Source organism: Micropterus dolomieu, linkage group LG09 (genome assembly GCF_021292245.1).
Source record: "Micropterus dolomieu isolate WLL.071019.BEF.003 ecotype Adirondacks linkage group LG09, ASM2129224v1, whole genome shotgun sequence".
In the NCBI taxonomy this organism is placed as follows: domain Eukaryota; kingdom Metazoa; phylum Chordata; class Actinopteri; order Centrarchiformes; family Centrarchidae; genus Micropterus; species Micropterus dolomieu.
The window spans coordinates 18,687,367-18,708,841 of NC_060158.1; the positions used below are offsets into that span (position 1 = coordinate 18,687,367).

The 21,475-nt window shown below is 39.6% G+C and overlaps 1 protein-coding gene across 2 annotated transcripts in view; it reads left to right on the forward strand.

Moving 5' to 3' along the window:
- The window catches only part of vps50 (VPS50 EARP/GARPII complex subunit), a 109,406-nt gene that overhangs the window by 61,657 nt on the left and 26,274 nt on the right, over nucleotides 1–21,475 (forward strand). For both annotated transcript variants that reach the window (XM_046058318.1, XM_046058319.1), the window contains exons 14-21: nucleotides 8,824–8,915; nucleotides 9,094–9,188; nucleotides 10,354–10,452; nucleotides 12,034–12,124; nucleotides 13,534–13,719; nucleotides 15,498–15,616; nucleotides 17,018–17,124; nucleotides 18,258–18,379. In XM_046058318.1, coding sequence (XP_045914274.1) covers nucleotides 8,824–8,915; nucleotides 9,094–9,188; nucleotides 10,354–10,452; nucleotides 12,034–12,124; nucleotides 13,534–13,719; nucleotides 15,498–15,616; nucleotides 17,018–17,124; nucleotides 18,258–18,379 — 911 coding nt within the window. The remainder of the gene's footprint in view (nucleotides 1–8,823; nucleotides 8,916–9,093; nucleotides 9,189–10,353; nucleotides 10,453–12,033; nucleotides 12,125–13,533; nucleotides 13,720–15,497; nucleotides 15,617–17,017; nucleotides 17,125–18,257; nucleotides 18,380–21,475) is intronic.

Genomic DNA, 21,475 nt, shown 5'->3' on the forward strand with positions numbered 1-21,475 from the left:
GTCTAAAGAAAAGAAATCTATTTGCACGTATTATAATCAAATATTTTCCACAATCGAACCTCAATGGTTGAACGGTTGTACTGTTCTAGGCATTTGGTAACAGGAAACAATTGTCACATTATTGGTCAGTATTTTTACACATTTAACCGCATTTCCGACGAGGGCATGTAATACTTATTTCGTCCACTTGGGGGAGCTCAGGTTACATGAGGAAAGTGGATTAAATCAAAGATCGTCTCTCCTTAGGAACTGGGGAATTTGTTGATTCATCCTTAAATTCAAGCTGGCGATTAAGAGTATAGTAAAACATTTCTTTGTCATCATTTCTAAAGGGATTTTGTAAGAAAGTATTGTGAACAAGCATTGATTACATTAGATGAAGGAGTGTCTTGCTGAAAATAAAACATTGCACAAGTAACTTCTTTTCAGCACTAATATCAACAACAGATAACAACAGTTAACATAACTACTCAAATAGAGGCAAACGTATTCAGGTAACTAAAGATTTAATTAACTTAAATGCTTTGATTATTTGGAGACTGCAGTCCTTTGTCATCCAAAGTTCAGTGTCTGGAACATGTCACACTTAGGTGAGACAAGGAGTATCCTGTTGATGTGGTAATAAAACAAAGAATAAGGTCAGTTTCCACGGAAACGTGTGTGGTGGGGTAAGTTTTGATAGGCTGTTCAGGGAGATGCCAATGGCTGGCTTGTGTCCTTTTGTCAGTTTAACAGTCAGGCCCCGCGTTATCAGCTTCGGAATCAAAAAGGTGCCAGTTTTATGGTCGGGCTAGCACTTAGAGAAAGCAACTTTGACCCCTCCCCTTCTTCTCTGGGGAGGAGAAAGGAATTTAGGGTAGCTCCAAATTTATTCAATGTGAAATGCACAAATCCACACCGTTGTTCACTACAAGTGACACAGCTTCTTCACACATCTCAGTTGCTATAACTGACGTGACCCACATAATATACAATAATGCAACATAACGGCACGGTACAACAACACAGCGGAAGACCCATTCACTACAGTAACGTTACTTACTATGGTTACTATAACTGTAAAGTGAGGCAACAATCTCATTTATTATATGCAGTCTAGCTACTAACCATTTTTGTTATCATCCAATACATTTAGCTGTGCTGACTTTGCTGAGCTTCTCTGATGAAAGATACACAAATAGTTATTGAAAAGGCAGCAGGCGAGCTAACAGCGACATATGTCGGCTAAATGCAATCAATGTAACGTTTTCATGCAACAAACATGGATTAGTTCAATCTCAAGCTGATAAAAATATTACTGTAACATTGTAGTGTAAGTTTACCTGAGTTTCCAGCATTTTGTTTAAGGCTGTCTCAGTGTCATTCTCTATAGGTAGTGGTTGCAAGCTAAAAACTGTGTACAGCCCCTTTAACTGTCCAATTCTATGTACTTTTTACAATTGCTTCAATTTAGATTGTGTTTTTATATTCCGAAACCACAAGCCATGTTTTGACTTTTCTCTTGCTAAACTTTTACAGATTAATGCAAAGTCATGCACCTGCTGCTCTTTTCTGAGTCATAGCTTGAAACCAGTGGGGAGGCAAGGCCCCTCTGGGTGTGAGTCATTACCCACAATGCCACCAAAGGTCAAACACTGGTTACCACCTACACTGTGGCAAAGGGTGGCTTTCCCTATCATTTATCTTTTCTTCCCTCTCTATTCTCTCTATTAACACTTTTTAATAACCGTTATTAAGGCTTTCTAAGTAGTTTACCCGGGGAGGCTGTCGACACCCTCACCAGCTCAGCAGTGGGAGACGAATATGGGGAATTAATGCGGACAAATGAAGAAAAATTATTATTTGTTAAATGGGAAAAAAATATAATGGATTCAAAAATGTCATGTAAAGCATCAGTATTTGATGTACCTTTTTATTGTGTGAAGAGAATAATACTACTTGGGTGCTGTCATGAGAAGCCTCTTACTGTGTGACTACATTTTGCAAGCTCAGTTGTCAGATTTCAGTTTAAAATTACCTGAACCCAACAGATGCTATGCTCTATTCACATACTCTTTCTTAGTTTTGTATCAGTTATAGCTCTCTCACCCTGTCAGGGCTCTTTTTTTCACAACCCCACTTTCACTTTGTCTTCTCCAAATGTTTTTGTTCCTCACACCCCCTCGCTCCCACTGCTGTCCTTGTGCTCATTAAATGAAACCCAGATATGTCAAGTTGCCATGTCACGATGTCTCCCAAGCCCTCTGTTCTTGTGCCTTTTAGTGGATGATGCAATTATTTTCACCAGTTTGAGTTAATGTCTCAAATTACTACCAATGTTATTGGGGTCTCAAGGGCAGTGTTTGAAAACTACCAGATGAGGACATACATTTAAATTCCCATGATGTGTTTGATTAAGCCCTGCCACAAATTCGTTATTAGAAATCATGACTAGTAGTAGCTAAAGCATGACAGTAGTGGCTGTGGAGGTAATATGAAAGGATGGAAAGAATGGGATGAATTTAAAATGCATCATGAGCACACTCCCAGTGAATGCCAGGAATCTCAGGTGAATAATACCAGATGTTTCATATAAACCAAAATACCAAGGCAAAGATTGAGGTGTATCAGTCTTGCATCCATTTCTGAGTATGATGATTGCAATCGGCTGGAGGACAAGATAAACATGTATGATATAGCTAGGTGCAGAGGTGTTCTTGCTGGCCAGAATTTAAATTTGATCTACTGTTATGTCCACCAAATTAGCTTGCCGGTCTCATGCTCAAAACGGCTGTTACCCATTCTTGGTAATAGGAGAGGCTTTCCCTCTCCCTAAGGATGAGACACATGTGACCATGTCAAGTTAATATACAAATCTGTTGTTGAAACAACTGGTGTGACTCATGAGACTGTTCGTGACACAGAGTTCATGGTTTGATGCACTCAGATTATTAACAAAGTTGTCCTGAATTTGAAGTTAGTAGCAGATGCAAATAATGAAGATTGCTGTCGAAGGAAAATAACACTTTATTCTACAAAACTTCTTAAACACCTATTATAATTGGTGATTAAATCATCGTTGTCCGTCTTTTTCACTTGCTTTAATAAGATACAATGTACTTAATGTTTGGTTAGACTTCTTAAGATGGACAATTGTTGCCTTGAATAATCTTGAGGCATGGGGTTGCCCATTAATGGCGTGGAAGGGGAACCCATTGTATCAAGCTACTGCTGCAAATAAAACTTGACATGAATTTCTCTCGAGAAATTTTCTCGTCTTTGGTGTATTGAGCCTTCTGTCAGAATCCATAATAAGGCTGAGCAGATCCTCTCTGTTGCTAATTGTATGTCTCAGAGTTGATTAACACAGGCCCTGTGGGTAAAGTGCTGGTCTACATGCAGACTGATGAAAATGAACAGAATAGAGTAGGAAGGCCTTGTAAGCTGAACTATGCTGCGTGGGATAGAGTTCTTCTAGATAGAATTTGTTTCTCAGAAAGGTCAGCTGCTACAGATGTTAATGATTAAGTGATTATTGATGAACCATGGTTAAGAGTACTCCAGTACTATCAAATTACCATTGCAGTCCGCTCACATTCACAGTGGACACTTGGATAGCGCAGAACCAGAGATATCGTCTTTTTAATTCCATACATTATTCGTCCTTGTCAAAACCTGACACCTACATTACCCATAATGCAACTCTACGGCTGACAGTTCAGCTGGAGATCCTAGTGTGTTGTACTAGTGAAGGCTAATGAAGACTCGAGCTGCTAGCCTTAAGCAGAGATGAAGAGCAGACTACAAAGGTCTGGTAAACTCAGCCAGAGCTTACTCAAGTGACATCACTTGAGGCAATTTATCAGATTTCACACAGCTCCCTTTATAACCTCTGTAAAGTCTTAGTGAACGACGCTTTTTGAACTTTTTTGTCTATATCACCATGAAGGAATACTGTCAAAGAGTGAAGAGTTTTTTCAACATTGGAAAGCGGACTTAAATTATGTGTTTGTATGTTTGAGGTGTCACACTGCTTCAGAAAAAGAAAACACTACGCATGATTCATGCCTGGCTCCCTGTCTCTGACTAAACATCATCTGGTTTAATGGTTAATGAAGGGCAGTGTGTGTGACCTCAAGCACAAGATCTGCGCATATTCTGTCAATGACACATTTATGTTTTCTTCATTGCCCTTACACTGAAGACTGAAGCCTGGAAATTCTTGCCTCTTGAATGTCTTTCTCATCAGTATTCTTTTCCTCTCTACTGTGCGAATATTTCACTCACATTTGCCCCAAAAAATACATATGTTCAACAAGGAAAAATTATTTACGAGCATGGTGTGCGAGTAAACATTACAACGTACCCTATGCTACTCATTCTGATTGTTGACATGTTTGTAGAGACAAACCACCATGTAGAGCATTTTTCTTGAACAAGGATTTAATGAATGAATAAAACCTACAAAAATTAAACTGCTATAACTTAAATTAATAATATACTATTAGTAAGCTAGTATACTATTACACTAATTTATACCAGTTGCTTATTCAGCTTGTGGATAGTTAATCTACAGTGGACAGATGTAGATATAGCAAGAGCCAGGATGTCTTTGCTAGTGTGCAATACATGCTCCTTCTCTCCATCCTCTTCCTGAAAACAATATGTTCCCTTTGTTCTATTTTACTAAAAATATTGTTCAGTAATCCTGTCTACATTAAGAGTGGCATGGGTGGTGCTGCTGTATCGTGTATGCATCCTTGGTTCAAAAACTAGTAGTTCCACATTATACAAGCTGCAGTGCGCCAATCAGAGTTTTCTGTGACAATAATGTTTTCACTCATCTGATAAGTGATCAGTGTTTTAAAAAGCTGTGTCCATGTTTTAAAAAAAACTTTAAATTTAAAAAAAAAATATTTAATTCTCAGGCCGAGTGTCCATATACCAGGGTTTTAAAGAGGTGCTATTATGCTCATTTTCAGGTTCAAAATCTTAATTAGGGGTTGTACCAGAACAGGTTTACATGGTTTAATTTTTAAAAAACACCATATTTTTCTCATACTGCACATTGCTGCAGCTCCTCTTTTCACCCTATGTGTTGTACGCTCCACTCTTGAGCTACAGAGTGATGCATCCACAACATCATTGTTCCACATCTTTCCATCAGGACTAAACGTTGAACTGTTGCCGGTGTTCTGACGTTCTCTGCTGCCTTGCCGAAAAATGCTACCATAGCGTAAATCGATAGACTCGACTCTGCTCGGCCCTGCTCCGTTTTCCAGTGCAGATAGTACCCAGAGATAGTACGTAGCTTGTTATCATAGCGCCGCCACACACAACTGCCGCGACGTAATGTTCAATGCGACACACACACCAGCGATCCACACAGTTTTCTCTTTAAGTTAAAATGTTTCAACATTCCTCAGAATGTAAAGACAGATAAGCGGTATGAAAACCTTCCAGCTGTGTTTTCCTCTGCCGTTGTTGCTGCAGCGGTCTGTGTGACGGCGGGAGCAGAGGGCTCTGTGAGCGGGCGGCTGGCCGGCCTCACACGCTCCTTACGCGGGTTGGCGCAGACTTCCCCCGCAGCCACTTGCGGAGCTCCTCAACTCCGAAAATATTCAAGCACTTTTGTTCCGCCATCACTTCTCGTAAAACTGTCAATATTCGAAATCTACACAGCTGATTTCTCACCTCAAAACTTCTCAGAAGTGGATTTAGTGATGAGAGTCCATATGAAAACAAAAATATAAAACTTTCTGTTGCTGGTCTCTGTCTGGCGCGCGCAATGATGATGCAGTGAAGAGTGAATATTCTCTCTGACCAATCAGCAGTCTGTTGTGTTTTCACGTTACATTTTAGTATCCCTCAGCTTGCTTGGAACCTCGACGGAGGTGAGGTGATTCGAAAAAAAGTACCTGGAAGCAGGTACAGGTACAACATTTCTACAATGGAAAACCAAACAAAGGCGAGTCGAGCCAAAGGGCCTCCGCTCAGACTAGCTTGGTTTGAGGGCGTGCCTGACCCCCGCAAGCTGCATGGCAAGCTTTATGACGCGTTTTCATTGTGATGTCACAAGTAAAGGAAGTGAAGGGCTGGACTACAAACGAGCTGTTTTCAAGCGGTTCAGAGCAGAGCTTTCTGTGGAAGAGGGGAACTCCCTTTGGGCTTTTTCACTTTGCAAACCTGTTACATGCGCAAAAAAGATATATCTCACACACACACACACACACACACACACACACACACACACACACACACACACACACACACACACACACACACACAGTGTAAATATGTATGTAGGGCTGGACAATATAACAATTATTGCAATGTAATTTTTTTTCTATAACAAATGTTCTATAAATGTTCAATAAATGTTTGATTTTATTCATTTGAATCATACATGAATTAGGACTTAATTTTTTTTATTGATGTTTATTTTGTTAAAAAAAGAAAAAAGGACTGAAAAAAGCTTTTACTTGACTTACTGATTTTTCTCATCTATATTTGTTGACAAAGATTTTATCATAATTGTTTTGAATGTTCTAATTTAGACTTGTGAAGTGATCTGCTGTTTGGCATCAAGTGACCATAAAGAAGAGTTTAAACCACAATTAACCATCAGGTTTCCTCAACTTTCACTCAGGAGCAAACATCACCCTTTAAACTCAAAAGAAATAACGATTTGCTACTTATTGTGATGATTATCAATATTGAAAGATATGCAACTTTTTATCATGATAACATTTTTGGCCATATCGTTACGTATGTAAGAAATTGTTTGTTAATTTAAAAAAAATCATGTGGGAGCACATGTACTCCTTGGGAAAAACATCCATGGAAATTAGGGAAATTTCAAATGCTGCACAGATATAGTTAGCTCCCTCCATTCAAAACGAAAAAACCACCCACAACATATAAACAAAGCAGCACATTCTATGGCAAATCACAACCACGTATTATGCATATCGTACATTACACATATTACACACAACCAGTTATAAGAACACAGTGAAGCTATTGAACACACAGCCTCAAGCTACATTATTTAAAATTTTAAGTGAGGCAGGTACAAATGAGTTTTTAAAACATTAGGGGTACTATATATCGTCTTCCAGGAGCTCCTACTACTATATGGGTCAGGCAGTATTGTCTTTGCTTACCTGAGAACAGACTGTTCATATATTGACTGGAGGGACTGGTGTCCTTTCCTCCCCATAACCTTTGTGGTGGTCTGTACCAGACAAGCATGCTTCAACTGAACAGTGAGATTTTAATACCAAGCTGACATCCCTTACCTGACTATGCTCACTAACACAGCTTGGTAGAATAAACACATAATCCTCTGATCTATCCCATACGCTCTGAGTCTGCTGTAAATGAGAACACACATTTTCAACACGGGCCTTCCAGCTAAAGGTGTTGTCCTAGTGAATGCCTAGGTACTTGTAAGAGCAGACCTGATTGATGGGTTCCTCAGTTTTTTTTCTTACATTTAAAATTAGATGGTTGGTTTCACACCACTGCACACAACCCTATATTTTAGTGAAATAGCCCCAAGAGCTAGTGTCCTTGTGCAGTAGGCTGAGGAAATGAGTGTCATCTGAAAATATCAAAGTTTCTAAGGTGAATGTTCATACACAGCCCTGTAGGATATTATTGACCCTGAAATACTGGATTTGATTAATCAAAAGTGAAATATACCACTTAATTACATAAGGATTGATAAGATTGTGTTTCGTTTTGGTGGGTAGGAAGGCCTTCTTTCCTACAAAGAGAGCCAGGACAGAGGGTTCCATGTCTACAAGCAGCTACCTTTTTAACAGATCTTTGAGACATTAAATCCCAAGGAAGAGAGCCCCTGCAGCTGACCCTGGCAGCTGGCCTTACTGTAGAGTGGAGAAATTGGACGATATAGAATTTCCTTAACAGGGTGAAAAAAAAAAGTACACCTCATGTTATACAAGATCCCAGGTGTTTATATTTTTCTTATTCTGCAGACCAAAGTTAATATTATCTTAAAGTGAAAAGAACAAGGAACAACGAATATGTAATATTCTGGATACATTGAGAAGGGGATTACAAGCACACATTACACAACAAAAGCAACACATCAGCCAAACGAAAGTATTGCAGCTACAATGACATTGTAGCCTCTGCAGTGTTTGCACCACGCGGTATTCAGTCTGATCGGTGAGAAGAAAAATGAAGCGCCCACGCACTAAGGAGTAGATAGTGAGCTGATGTTAGAGGAACCGCATTCTCTGGAGATGTTGGCTTTGTTTATGACTGCCTGACAGCGAACAAACACGTTAAGTGTCATCCAGTATTGTCCTGTTGTGTTCTAAGTCACTATCAGTCTTACCTCTCTTGAGTGACTCTAGTGATGTAGTGACCTTCGCCCCTGTCAGATTCAGACTGACAACCACAGAAAGTAGAGAGTCTTCCGCTGGAATTCCGGATGTACACATGGTCAAACAAACAATGAAGGACTTTTGACAATGTTCAAGCATGTCGGATCTGCAGCTCAACTACACATTTCCCCGTCTGTATTAAAATGCACCTGAGGAATTTATATTTTACCATTATCAAGGGGATATTTTTCATTTGCTTCCTCGTCAATTGTAAGAATAGACTTATTTTTTTACTTTTGTACGGATTCAGATGCAGTTTGCTCATGCATCAATGTGTAGATATCCATTTAAATAAGTAAATTAAATCCTTTGAGTCATGCTGAAATGACAGTCAAACAATAGATAAATAAGATGGATAAGTAATAGAATTTTATCAGTCCTGTTATTAGTTTTGAATCAGTCTTTGTGCTTTTTTGAATACCCCTAGATGATGCAGCGGCAGCGGAGTCTGATGAGTTGGTGGTGGACCGTAGCTATGTAAAGAAGAAGCTGGAGCACGGACTGACACGGATCTGGCAGGTTGGAAAAAATAGCGTACTCTCTCTCTCTTTGAATGATCTGACCATGTCTCTTCCTCCCTCTCTGCCCCTAGTTTTTCTTTTCATTTACCCCCCCCCCACCTCCTGTTCAACTCAAGAGTTTCTCAATCGCAAGTTCTCGCCATGAATCGCCCTGTCCCTCTCACTTCTCTCTTTAGGATGTCCAGTTGAAAGTGAAGGCCTACATCCTGGGGACAGACATGTCAAACTTCAAATACGATGATTTCATAGTGGTTCTGGATGTCATCAGCAGGTACTCCGCTCGTCCTGAGCAGCCAGCTCAGCCACTTATTGGTCTTCATTATCTTGCTTTTTTTCTCTCAGATGCAGTCTTCTTTTCTCTTTTTCCCCCTTAATTCCCACAGTACTGATTTGCTTTGTCATTTACTCACTAACTGACTCAAATTGTGCAAACACACATACTCTCTCTGAGAAAGTCCTCATTAGCCCATTTCAACACCCCACTTTGATTATATTTACTCCGATCATGAAAATGTGATACTCAAATAGGAAGTGCACACACCTTCATTACATTTCTTAAACTGTGGTCAAACTGTGTGTTGCTTGGCCTATTGTTACTGTATGTAGGATTGTAGTCTGTGCTCAGCAATTTTGAGGGTTTTAGGAAAACTTAGGTTGACATAGCAGCTCAGAGGAAAGTAAAAGAACAGATGCAGTAAAAACAGAATCAGTAACTTTCTACATAAATATACAGTGTGTATATATACACTGTATACACAAAGTATATGTTTTCAAGAAATTATGTGAGGATCATGTTAATCTGTTCTGTAAATTTTATGTCTAATGACTAATCCATCCCCAAAAGGGAGAAATTTACATTCAGTGTTTGATCTAATAAAGCCACTGTTTAGGTTACAGTAAGTTGTGAAAATGTCAAACTTGGATTGCTTACTATAGTTGCAGCGTTGTGTGGCCCCTTTTCTTCAATACCACTGGTAAAAGTACATTGTCTGTCCCTTGACAGGCAAGTTACAGTTACCAGATAAAGTCAGTTGACATCTTGTCTCTGTGCCCCCGCTGGCTCAGCTGTCAGTCAAACATACGCAGTGATCGTCCTCCAGAGACTTTCATGATAAAGGGCTGTTTCTTTATTCTTGAACAATTTTTTTCCTTTATTGAATGATAAAATAATATGAACAACAAATTTAGAAAATCACTTCTACATTTGTGACCTTAAGGATAGTTTATGCAGAAGCACAGTAGTCCAAATTCACAATGGTTGCCTCATTGTGTGCATGTGCACTGCGAATAAAGTTATTATCAAGGCTTTAAAGGTTTAATAGGCAGCCATCAAAGAGTCCAGGTCTTGTCGCTACAAGCTTTCACCTTCTCAGTATTTTCCTTCATCATTGTCTCTGTCATAATTTGTCCCACTGTCCTTCAACCCTCTCTTCCAGGTTGATGCAGGTGGGGGAGGAGTTCTGCGGCAGCAAGTCAGAGGTCCTGCAGGAGTCCATCAAACGCCAGAGCGTCAACTACTTTAAAAACTATCACAGGTAAAATGTACCCATTGCTTCTGGATCATTACCTGGATCATGTGACACCTAGATGTGATTTCTGTTCATTCACAGGGTTGATGGGATTGATTGTGTGTGAACAGTTAGACATAGAGTGCATGGATCTGATGTCCCTGACAGTGCCCCGATTTCACTGAGAGAAAGTTTTTGAGATGAAAGTAGATAATTCTTGGATAGCCGGTTATCACTGCTTGAAACTTCTACACACAATCACAACCATTGGCTGCCTTCATCATGCTCTATTCCCAGCGAAACCCTGTTTTTGAAGTAGACGTGCAATTACACAGTAACACTCACTGAGCTGGAAGCACATTTACATCTTGATTACATAACCCCCTGCCAACCACATGAATATGTATGCTTTCACACAGACAGTGCCACATCATCAGAGGTGGTTTGCATTGATCAGTGTTCTGATTGTCAGGAATCATCAATAAGATTCTTAAATATTAGATTGCTGATAAGCTTCCTTTATGTGGCGCATAATGGAAAAGGAGGGAAGCACAGAGGCATGATGGGATATGTCTTGAGGTTGGAGGTGATGAGATGGCGGTGAGCTCAGTTTGAAATTGTAATTGGGACCCCCCCAGCACCGTCAGTGAACTTTGACTGGCTGATGCCTGGATTTGTCTGTTAGCTGTCTGCAGTAACACACTCTGTTATCGTGATGTGTGTATTGTTGGCCTGCGGGTGAAAAGCTGAATGACATTGTCAGGGTTCAGACATGATAAATATCTAAGAGCTGCACCATTGGTCATTTTTGATGGTATGTTCATTATTAATTTTCTCTGAGTGATTGTGATGTTTTAATATCCTTTATGCATTGTTTATTTTTTAGTGTTGACCTTTCAACATTATCACAGATGCATAAAGGCAATTGTCATATAAAATACTGAATTATTTTACTTTTTTAAAAAATAACATAAATAATAGTAAATACTAAATAGACAGAAAAAATAGAGTAAATGTTTCAGATAGACCCAAATTTGAAATGTGGGATTATGTAAGCTAAACTCTCATCTCATGTCATTTAGGAGTCCTTTTAAAGAATATAACTGTAGGGAAATGGCAGTTCACTGAGCATACTGTACAATGTTGAAGTCGTTGCAATTGATATCCCATCTTTATTTTTGTGCCACAAGGCTTCCCTGTCTCTCGCCACAGTTCCATGTTCCTTCGCTTCTTGTATGTCAAACGCCTTTAAGACAAGTGACTAGTGGTACTGCAGTTTTTGAAGTCAACACTGCTCGGACATTTTCACACAGAAAGACCTGATATTGACCCAGCACCAGGGTGGCTGTCTTGAGCTGTGAAACATATCAAACACCCCTCACCACACACTCACACAAACACACACACACACACACACAAACTATGCGTCAGTGACCTTTGCAGGCTTTTTTTGTGTCAGCACATTTAATCTAGACGCTGCTTGAATATACAAAATGGCTTAAGGTCAGTAATGGACAGATGTTGAGTTTTTCTTTTAACTTTTTAACTGTTCTTCTTGTCCTTTTGTACTCCATCCCCACTCCTTATCCTTCTTCCTCAATCCCTTAGGGCACGGCTGGAAGAGCTGAGGATGTTTCTGGAAAATGAAACATGGGAACTGTGTCCGGTCAAGTCGAACTTTAACATCGCCCAGCTCCACGTGAGTAAGAATCACATCACTGAGGCGAGAAAACAAAGCTTGGCAGCATTCATTTATTCTACCCTCATTCATCGCACGCCCCCCACCACTGTGATATTTGCTTATATGAAACATTTCTGTGTGTGTGTGTGTGTGTGTGTGTGTGTGTGCAAGTGTGTCAGCCTGTGTATCAACATAGAGGAGTAAAGGTCACTGCACATTAAAAAACATAGATGGAAATAAAAGGCTGTTGTCCTTTGTGGTGTGTAGGATTTTAATTCCCTGCACTCATAAGTAACAGTAAAAAAATAAAACCTTCAATACCAAAGCCATGTATAGATCATGTATAACCACCACAAAGGTAACAAACTCAAAGAAAAGATCATTGTGCTCGCAACATGTTCAGCTCTCATCACTTAGAAGCAGAAATGATAAATGGAAAGAAAGAGATGTCAGAAAGATGAATGGTGTTAATTCAAAGTCATATTTTCATACATCTTGTTTTTCCCTTCATGCCTGTCTTGCTTGGGCACATTCTGCAACAAAAACACATGGCAAAGAATCTTCATAATAAACCTACTGTCATGAGAAGTTTGTACGTCTACATTGCTGTATGGTAAACAGGGAATGTACATTTATGCCTGGCTGACCTAAAAAAAAACAACAAAAAAAACCTAGATAAAACTTTCTTTTTTGAATGCCAAAAGGTGCTACAGTTAGTTAAATGAATTATTAGATTAGACACTCTTCTAGACACTGTGGCAATTTTCCAAAAGAGTGGCCTGTTATATAACAAAATATCCAGAAGTGTAATTTCAGTGCACTGAAATTCTTTTTCTTCTTTTCTTGAAATTCATTTTTTTAAGTATTCTTCATATTGTTTCAATTGTACCCAAATTTTGATTGTTTAATCTGTTGTCTAACAGAACATGCAGGCATTTCCTCACATCGGCGTCGGCACTTGCAGCCGTTTTTATCTCTAAAGTTCTTCCCAAACGCTACACACCATTTCTGACACAGGATCCATTTGAAATGATTTCAGTTCCTGAACTTGGAGCATGTCCCAATAAATAAAATATACTGGAAGGTTTGATACTTAACACCATCTTCAGCCTAAAGAAATGATGCAAGCAAAAGCATATTGCCTTGCAAGCAAGCAGCCCACTTGTGTTTTTGCCTTTTGGCCATGCTATTTCCAGGGGAACATGCACCTGCACCTGCTCATAGATGTCACACTGTATTTTCAATCTACCACTGTTTTCGACCTAATCACAATTGCTGCTTTGAAAATGCAGACATATACATAGTTAGTAAAATGTTATACTGCATATTGTAGACTTTTTGTAACATAGTATCATTGGTAATGGCTTGACCAAACATGAACCTACATCCGTCTCTTGTGTGTCTCTGCCCCATCTTCTCCAATCCAGGAGTTTAAGTTCATGGGCCAGTGTCGTTCTCCGTCCGTTTCCCCAAGCAGACAGGCCGTGTCCTCGACCAGCCCGGCTCAGGAGGAGCTGTCTCTGTTCAAGCAGTACCTTCAGGACGGGAACCCCTTTGAGATGCACGCTGAGCACAAAGAGGAGGAGACTGAGGATGTGCTGGCATCTAACGGGGTAAGTGCCACTGCTGAATCAGTTGTTCATTTGTTCCACCAGTCATATTTACAAAAGTATGTGTAATTAATAATGCTACTCGTTGAGGTGCGTCACCAAACAAGTTAATGAAGAGACAAGCTGGTTAAGTGGGACATAATCATTGTGGGTCATTAAGTTAAGTTAAGTTACATTAAAGTTTACAGCAGCCTTCAAACTGTCATCAACAGGGCTGCAACAAAATTTTATTAGCGCTGTAGGGCCAGCAGAACCTGCCATGACTATAAGAACACTCTACTCTGTGTTTTGTGGTAAATATGCTGTGTTGCTGTCACTCGATATTGTCCAGTAAAACTACCAGGCCTCTCACTTTATAGGCCATACATAATTAACAGAAAGGAGAGATTCTTGAAATGCTTGCTTCTTGAAATGCCTGTTTGGCTGAGCATCTATCTTAGTATGCTTTGTGCAACTGCACCTTCAGACCCAAAAGACCAGCCTAGCTAGATTTGTAGAGGGTAGTGTAATCCCCTTGTCTAGTAACTGAATGTAAGCGCTTGTGCTTGGCTGACAAATCTGAATCTGAAATCATAATAGGTACTGCACGATAGATTATATTAACAACGGACAGACAGTGGCTACTATTGTGTGGTTAAGAAGTAAGAGGAGAATCAATAAACATCCCACTGTATGTGCAATAGCAATGTACTGTTAGCAGCTGCGCTTATCTGAAGTCAGCGCCCCCTTGTTCCTTGAGGCAAGTTTCAAGTCTGTTATCACATGCATCAGCATTACCATGGTGGTTACTGGCAAATTGTTATTGCAGAGTAGAAATCGCTTCGTAGACACTGCTGCACTTCTGCTGTAGGGCAGAGTCGCTGCTAGCAGTGGCAGCCTGAACCACTGCCTCTCTTTGTTGCATTTCTCAGCAGAAGATTCATACAGACCCACTTTTGACATCTTTGTACGTTATAAAATGTGAAATAATAACTTCTGTGCTTAAATACTTGTAAATCTCAAATGGCTGTTCTGAGCTCTGATAACAGACTAAGGTGTAGTGACACCATAAGACAGAGAGAAGAAACCAAACCCTACTTTATCTCTGTCAAGGCTTCTATAGGGTTCAACCAGATATCCATACCATAGATTCAGTGATGTAGAGAATATTGCCTGGTACTATCCATGTTATACACATTATATAAGCTCCTCCTATGACTGCTATAAATTTTTCTTCTTGAATGGAGATTACACAGGTTCCCTGACACATCACACACTTTTTTTAATATTATATATATATATAATATTGATATATCTTCTTTTCAGGCTCAACCAATCCAAAGCAATAATGCACTATATAACATATTAGGCTTACAGAAACCCAAGCTTGGCTTGCTCTTAAGCTTGTAATCCTTTCAATATGGCTGTTGTGCTGCCTGAGCTTGCAGTTAAGGACAAAGGAAATATTGTCTTATTTCAGGTGAGCTTGAACCAAACTCTCCTCTGTAAGGTGAACGAATGTTCTGTTCTGTTTTTCCTCAAACCAGTCATTTCATGGTTATGCACCCATTAGAGCTAAAAGATGGAGTTGTAACATTTTCTTTTCAAAAATATTTCAGATAATTTAATTATAGCCCATTTTATTTCACACCTGATGTAAATTGTCAGCAAAGTTTCACAGCATGGCAACAATGTTTCACTTGTGTTTATCTTCTCACTTCCTTTGTACTGTATCTCTTCTTTGCACTTGCCCTTTGTCTTTCGTGACTTCCATCTGATCTTTCTCTCCCCAATTTGTCAAGTACGAGTCAGATGAGCTGGAAAAGAGCGTGTATCAAGATTATGACAGCGACAGTGATGTCCCTGAGGAGCTTAAGCAGGACTATGTTGACGAGCAGACGGGCGATGTCCCCCACAAGAGGTCAGTTCCAAATCAAATTGTTTTTCCAAATTGCACAGCTCTAGGGATGACACGTCAACGTACATGGTTTATCCAGGTGTCCATAATTTCTACTCTTCGCTATTTCAGATTTGTGAAAGTTAGTGAACATGTGCAGACAAAGAATTAATGTTAATCACAAATAAAACAATAAAACCATATGTCCTTGAATCTTTTTATGGAGGTTCTAAAAGGATGTGAAGTCATGCATTACACCACTTTTTATGCATTCAGCGCTGATAATTTTAGCTCACCTCTGCATAACCCTGCTAAAGAGGCAGAAACCTTATATAAAACTGAAAAATTCTCTTTCTTCCCACCTCCGCCTTCGTGATTGGGGACTATTGAAAGATTAGTCGCTGTTTTATAAAGACAGAGGAAAGCATACGCTCCTCTGCACCTCGTGTAAAAAGATTAATTTTCATTTGAAAGAGAATTTAGCATTTTGTTTATTTTTATTATCAGGGAAGTCCTATAATTAATACACACAATTACCATCTTAGCATGTCATAGCTGTAATTATTTATGTCATCCTCTCAAGTAGACGTAGTGTGCGTCATAAATAACCACATAAATCTGGGTGCTTTTGATGCATCGGTATTGAGTTTTGAATTTTATAACCATCCTTGTTCATTTCGTAGTGTTTTTGTCAGTAAACCGACTGTGTGTGTATGTATTGGACTAAATTATTGAGAACCTTGGATTGTGTCTGTACGTGTACTTGTGCATATCTGAGAGCTCACATCAAATTTTACACCGGATTTGCACGGGGAACAAGACATATAATACTATTACTAATTCAGTAGCTCCTCATTACAGAAGCATTGCTTTAATGACCATTTCCTGTCATGTAATCTGCAATGACTTATTAATGGTATCGTGATGTTTGTGCTCCGTGTTGAGTGTCATTATTTCACAGGCCTGACACGCCTGATATTTCTGCTTTAACTCTCGCTACATTCGATATCCTGCTCCCCATTTGCATTAACCTGACATTAGCCTATAGTAACTAAAATGCAAATTTCCCTCTCTTTTAAGCAAGAATCACTAATAGTTCATTATTGAATGGGTCGTGTGGTCGCATCCAGAAATTAGAAAGGCCCATGTAATGATAGCTGGCTAATATGGCTCAATGATCAGTGTCAGGGGTCTGGTGCTCCAGGATCACCAGTTCAGAGACTTCACTACTGGGGTCCTTCTGTGTTTCCTGCATTGTGTAAAGGGTTCTGATTGATCAATTACAAGGCTCTGACCCTCAATGAGATTTTGAACCTGGCCAATCATTGCCGAGGATTAGTGATGTTAACATATATTACTGAGTCTTTCCTTTTCTCATGACTCTGCCCTACTTTCTCTCTCACCCCCACATTCTGAATGCGTCAGTGCATCCCGAGAGACCATAAGAAGTAAGAAAAAGTCAGACTACAACCTAAATAAGACCAATGCACCGATCATCACCAACACCACCCTGAACGTCATTCGGCTTGTCGGTAAGTCCTGCACGCATGCACACACGCACACACACACTCCACTTCTTACCTCTCCCTGGGAGCAGGCCACAGTGAGTGTCCTCTCTAGCCTGCTGAGATTTCCATTTATTCATCTAGCCAGCAGCTCATAGGGATTAGCATGCTCACGTCTCTGCTTCTACCTGTGTGACTGAGCTGCACTAATAATGGTTAGCCTTCGCCTTTCGCCCTGACTGTTCGCTTTCAAAGAGGTGGTTTGTGGCGTGGCTTTGAAGACACTAGGGCCCTTCCTTGGCAATGCGTACCCTTTGGCGATGTGACCCCCATAATGAGATTTTCATGTGTGAAAATGAATTAGACGAGGCGGTTATCTTTCCTCTGTGGTTGTATGGCTGAATTGAATCTTGAATTAATTTTATAACTGTAATAACAGATCTGCTGTTATTCTTGACATTTCAAACAATAAAAAAATGTCATTTTCATTTCAACTGTTTAAACGGTCCCTTTTTTTGTTCATACTGTACAAGAAAAAATTGTTTTTCACACAATTGGTAATATTGATTTAGAGCCATGTGGCAACATTTAAATTGTCAAAACTGCGTAAAAAGCCCAAGTTTGGTTCCAAGCAATCACTTCTAATTCAGTCTTCTCAGCTCTTTGATGGAATTAGATTGCCCCCTGAGTTAATTTGTGCAGAATACAAGAGAGAGGGCGTGAAAAATGAGAGTGTGAGAGAAATAGTTATGTCTCAGTGGCAAAGCCAGCTAGATTGAGTTTATTTCTTATTTTTCCCCTCCATTCATCATTTGGGAGTCAATGGTAACCTTGTTACCCCCTGTACCTCTGTACTTATTGCTTTTATTACCTTCTTGCTTAATGAAATCCTTGCCCTCGAGCGTATGCAAATGCAATGTGTTCCTGCTGAAGTTCCCTAAAGTATGTGATTCCACCATGATTAACTTATCTGTACTTTGACTCCTTTGATTTCCTAAAAGATTTACTTAAGAACAAAACCATTTCATTCATTTTAAACTGATACTGGGTTAAAAGAACACTTATGGGTGTCCATGGTGTCAAACCTTTCTACGCAACCAGGGACACACAAAGCTCAACAAACTTCTGGTAACGTTTTATTTTCTGCAATTTCCTTACAGGGAAGTATATGCAGATGATGAACATTCTGAAGCCGATCGCCTTTGATGTCATCCACTGTGTGTCACAGCTCTTCGACTACTACCTGTACGCTGTATACACCTTCTTTGGACGAAATGACATGGTACAGTATTTCTGAATTGCTATCCTGCTGTTTGATTACACACTGTATATTTATGTTGAAGAGCAACAAGCAAAACACAGACACACACTCATAGCATGCTTTAGAGTAACTTCACACTAGATTTTGGATGAAGGTAACTTGGCACTGGCCTCTTTGGGTTCAAAGAAGATCTGCAGCAAAACCTTGTGTTTTTACATGTCTGACTGTCTCCATGGTCACCATACTGTAAAACACGCATTGACTTTGGGAAATAGAACAGTGGCGTATCCTGATGTTTGTATGAGTATTGAGATGCGGCCGGTGTGTGTAATTACATAGGGAAGCAGTTGGGTTGCTTTGGTGGCTAAGAGGGTGAAGGTGCCAACAGTCATCTCCGATCTGAGTCCCATCTGTTGTTTCCCATCTCTCTCCCCTTTTTACATAAAAGCATACAATGCTCCACAAAAATATAAAACACAAAAGAATAAGAGAACAATAGGCACAGGTGTTTTGATGTGCATCATCCCTTACATTGCGACTAAAAAATAGTATTACTTCTGCTGCATTTGTGATGTGATGCTTTTAAGAAAATTGCCTGCATTTATTTCTAAAGATGGATTTCTTCATGTTCATTAGATGATTTACAGTGAGATGGAGAATAACTATCTTTTCTCGTTGCTGTCTGTCTCTGTAAAAGTTTCAGCTTAAAGATATGTTACAGTCTGCGGGCCTAGTCTCCTCCACTCCATCTAACAACTATTATCTCATTTATACTGCGCTTCACAAAGAAAGAAAACCGCATTTGTGTCAGTGTCGCCCTCAGGGAAGTGATAATGATAGCAACAAAATGACTCCTGTCCCATCGAGGTGGAAGAGACAGAGAGGATGAGCGCTCCGCGGGGGCCACTCTGATACAGATTATTGGTGTTTGTGTGAGCCATGGAAAGATAGGGGACGGTTGGTGACACACTGGTTGTAAATTGACAACTTGCCGAGTGTTCACTTTTCTCATGTGTCTTAAAATGACCACTGCGGGTGCATGTTGTCTGTCTTTCTCCGTATCACCATCTGCCTTGTCTGAAACTCTCTTTTCCTTCTTTACACATACTGTATATTGTGTCAATTTTCTCAGTCTATTCTGCTGCATCCCACCCCTTTTTTCATCTTTTGTGCCACACAGCATTTTACATGTTCTGCCCCTTTCACATAGTATCACGTGTCTTTCACCCCTTCTACTTTTTCCTCTCGTTACTCTTGTGACTCTCTTTGTCTGTCTGACTTCATCCCTCTCAAACTCTCACTTTTTCGTTTTTTCCACCGCTGTACCTATAGTCCTCATTAAGTGTAATTTCATGAACCCACACATTTCACGAATAGTCTCACTCAAAGAGGCACCAAAAGTAAAATGCTAATGTCCCTATGAATCTTTAAATAGCTTATGGAAATTGCTATACACATACGCTGGTATTTTGACCTAGGCTCTGCTCTCTTCACACTGATGGAATCAAGAAGGAGCTGCTTGACTTCTCCACTTGAAGAGTAATGGGTGACATTAATATTCAAAAGGGTAAATACCCCATTATCTGTGTATATTGGCGCTGTTAAGTTGAACTGCACTATTGACTCTGCCACACATATGCTAAAGATGCATTGTGTGTCGTGCTCACAGATTTTCCATTGCCATTAATAACTGGGCTTTCTGCTGCTGGGAGAGGCAGATTTACAAACAGTTTTTTTAAAAAGTGATTAATCTTTCAAAATTATGGAAAGCTGTGCCCCGTGGGTTTAACCTGGATATTTCACTGAAGTGTGTTCTAAAAAGAGACAGACGAATGTAGTAAGAAAAAGAGCCAGAGAGGAGTGTGAATTGAAAGATGGAGGGAAGATAAGGATGGAAGTCTGCGTACTTTGTCTCTCTGTTTTTCAGTATAATGCAGAAAGAAGGGAGGAGAGAGGTTGGCTACCAAAACAATGAAGTAGGAAAGTGACGAGGCTAGGGAAAGAGAGAGAGCAGATCAGGAAAGTATCTGACACTTAAATAGATGGCTTCTCTGAAAAATGAGAAGTAATGCAAGAAATAGTTATTTTTCATTGTCGACTCCAGACTCCCACTGACATTTCTTCATGCACAAGCGCAAGTCAGCGTTCTTTACACAATTAAAGTGACTTGTGATATAAAATAAAATATTCACTTCTTTCTATCTTCCGTAAGATAATTGTGAACCAGGATGACTTAAGATTATAATATAAGGGACTGGTCCTTCAGTGGTAGCCAGGTTAGTTAGGAGTAACAATTTCTCCCTCTAATGCAAAGTTATTTAACTCCCTTGGTATGAGGGCCAGGTAAGTAAAGGGGTGATCCAGCAGTTTAGTATTGCACTTCTCTAAATTTGGAGGACAAAAAAAAGAATGGTCAAAATACAAGCAGCAGAGGTTGAGATATCCTGACTTTTAGTCTCTAGTATGGGTCAAAATGTCACAAAAACGCTTGATCCTCAATTTCCCATGGTAATCAATAGCATCGTTCATTAGACTCGCCCTGCCTCTTGAACGCCCACCTCTTTCAAACCCCACGTCTCATTCTTAATTTAGCTTCTTCTACAAATTTTCAGTCGCATGCCAAGATAACCCTGATGATATCATGATGTCGTCATCTGTGACGTAGTTAGGGTTATTTTTTCCAGAGACACAGAAGACATACAACTTTTCACAGGCTGTGTAGTATTAATCGAAATAAGTAAACAGAACTTTATGTGCAATACCAGTGGGATGCTGCCTTTTAATGTGTTAATTAAAACCATATTGCCTTATCGTTTTACCATGTGCACACATTTGTACAGGCGCAGTATGTGCACCTATACATGTCACCTGTATTGTGGTAGACTACAGCAGCTATTGTGTTGTGTCCCTTTCTCTTTTTTTTTTAAACCTGCCCACCCTACATAAGATGAATTGAGATGTGAGACCCCATTTATATCAAAATGTTTCAAGAGCTATTTTGGAAGTTTCTAAAAATAGTAAATCCAACTTGAAAGCTTTAAAACATATTTGAAGTTGACTATCAAGAAGCTTTGAACTCTTTGCTGTTAGAGTCCCTAAAACACACCAGTGATACTT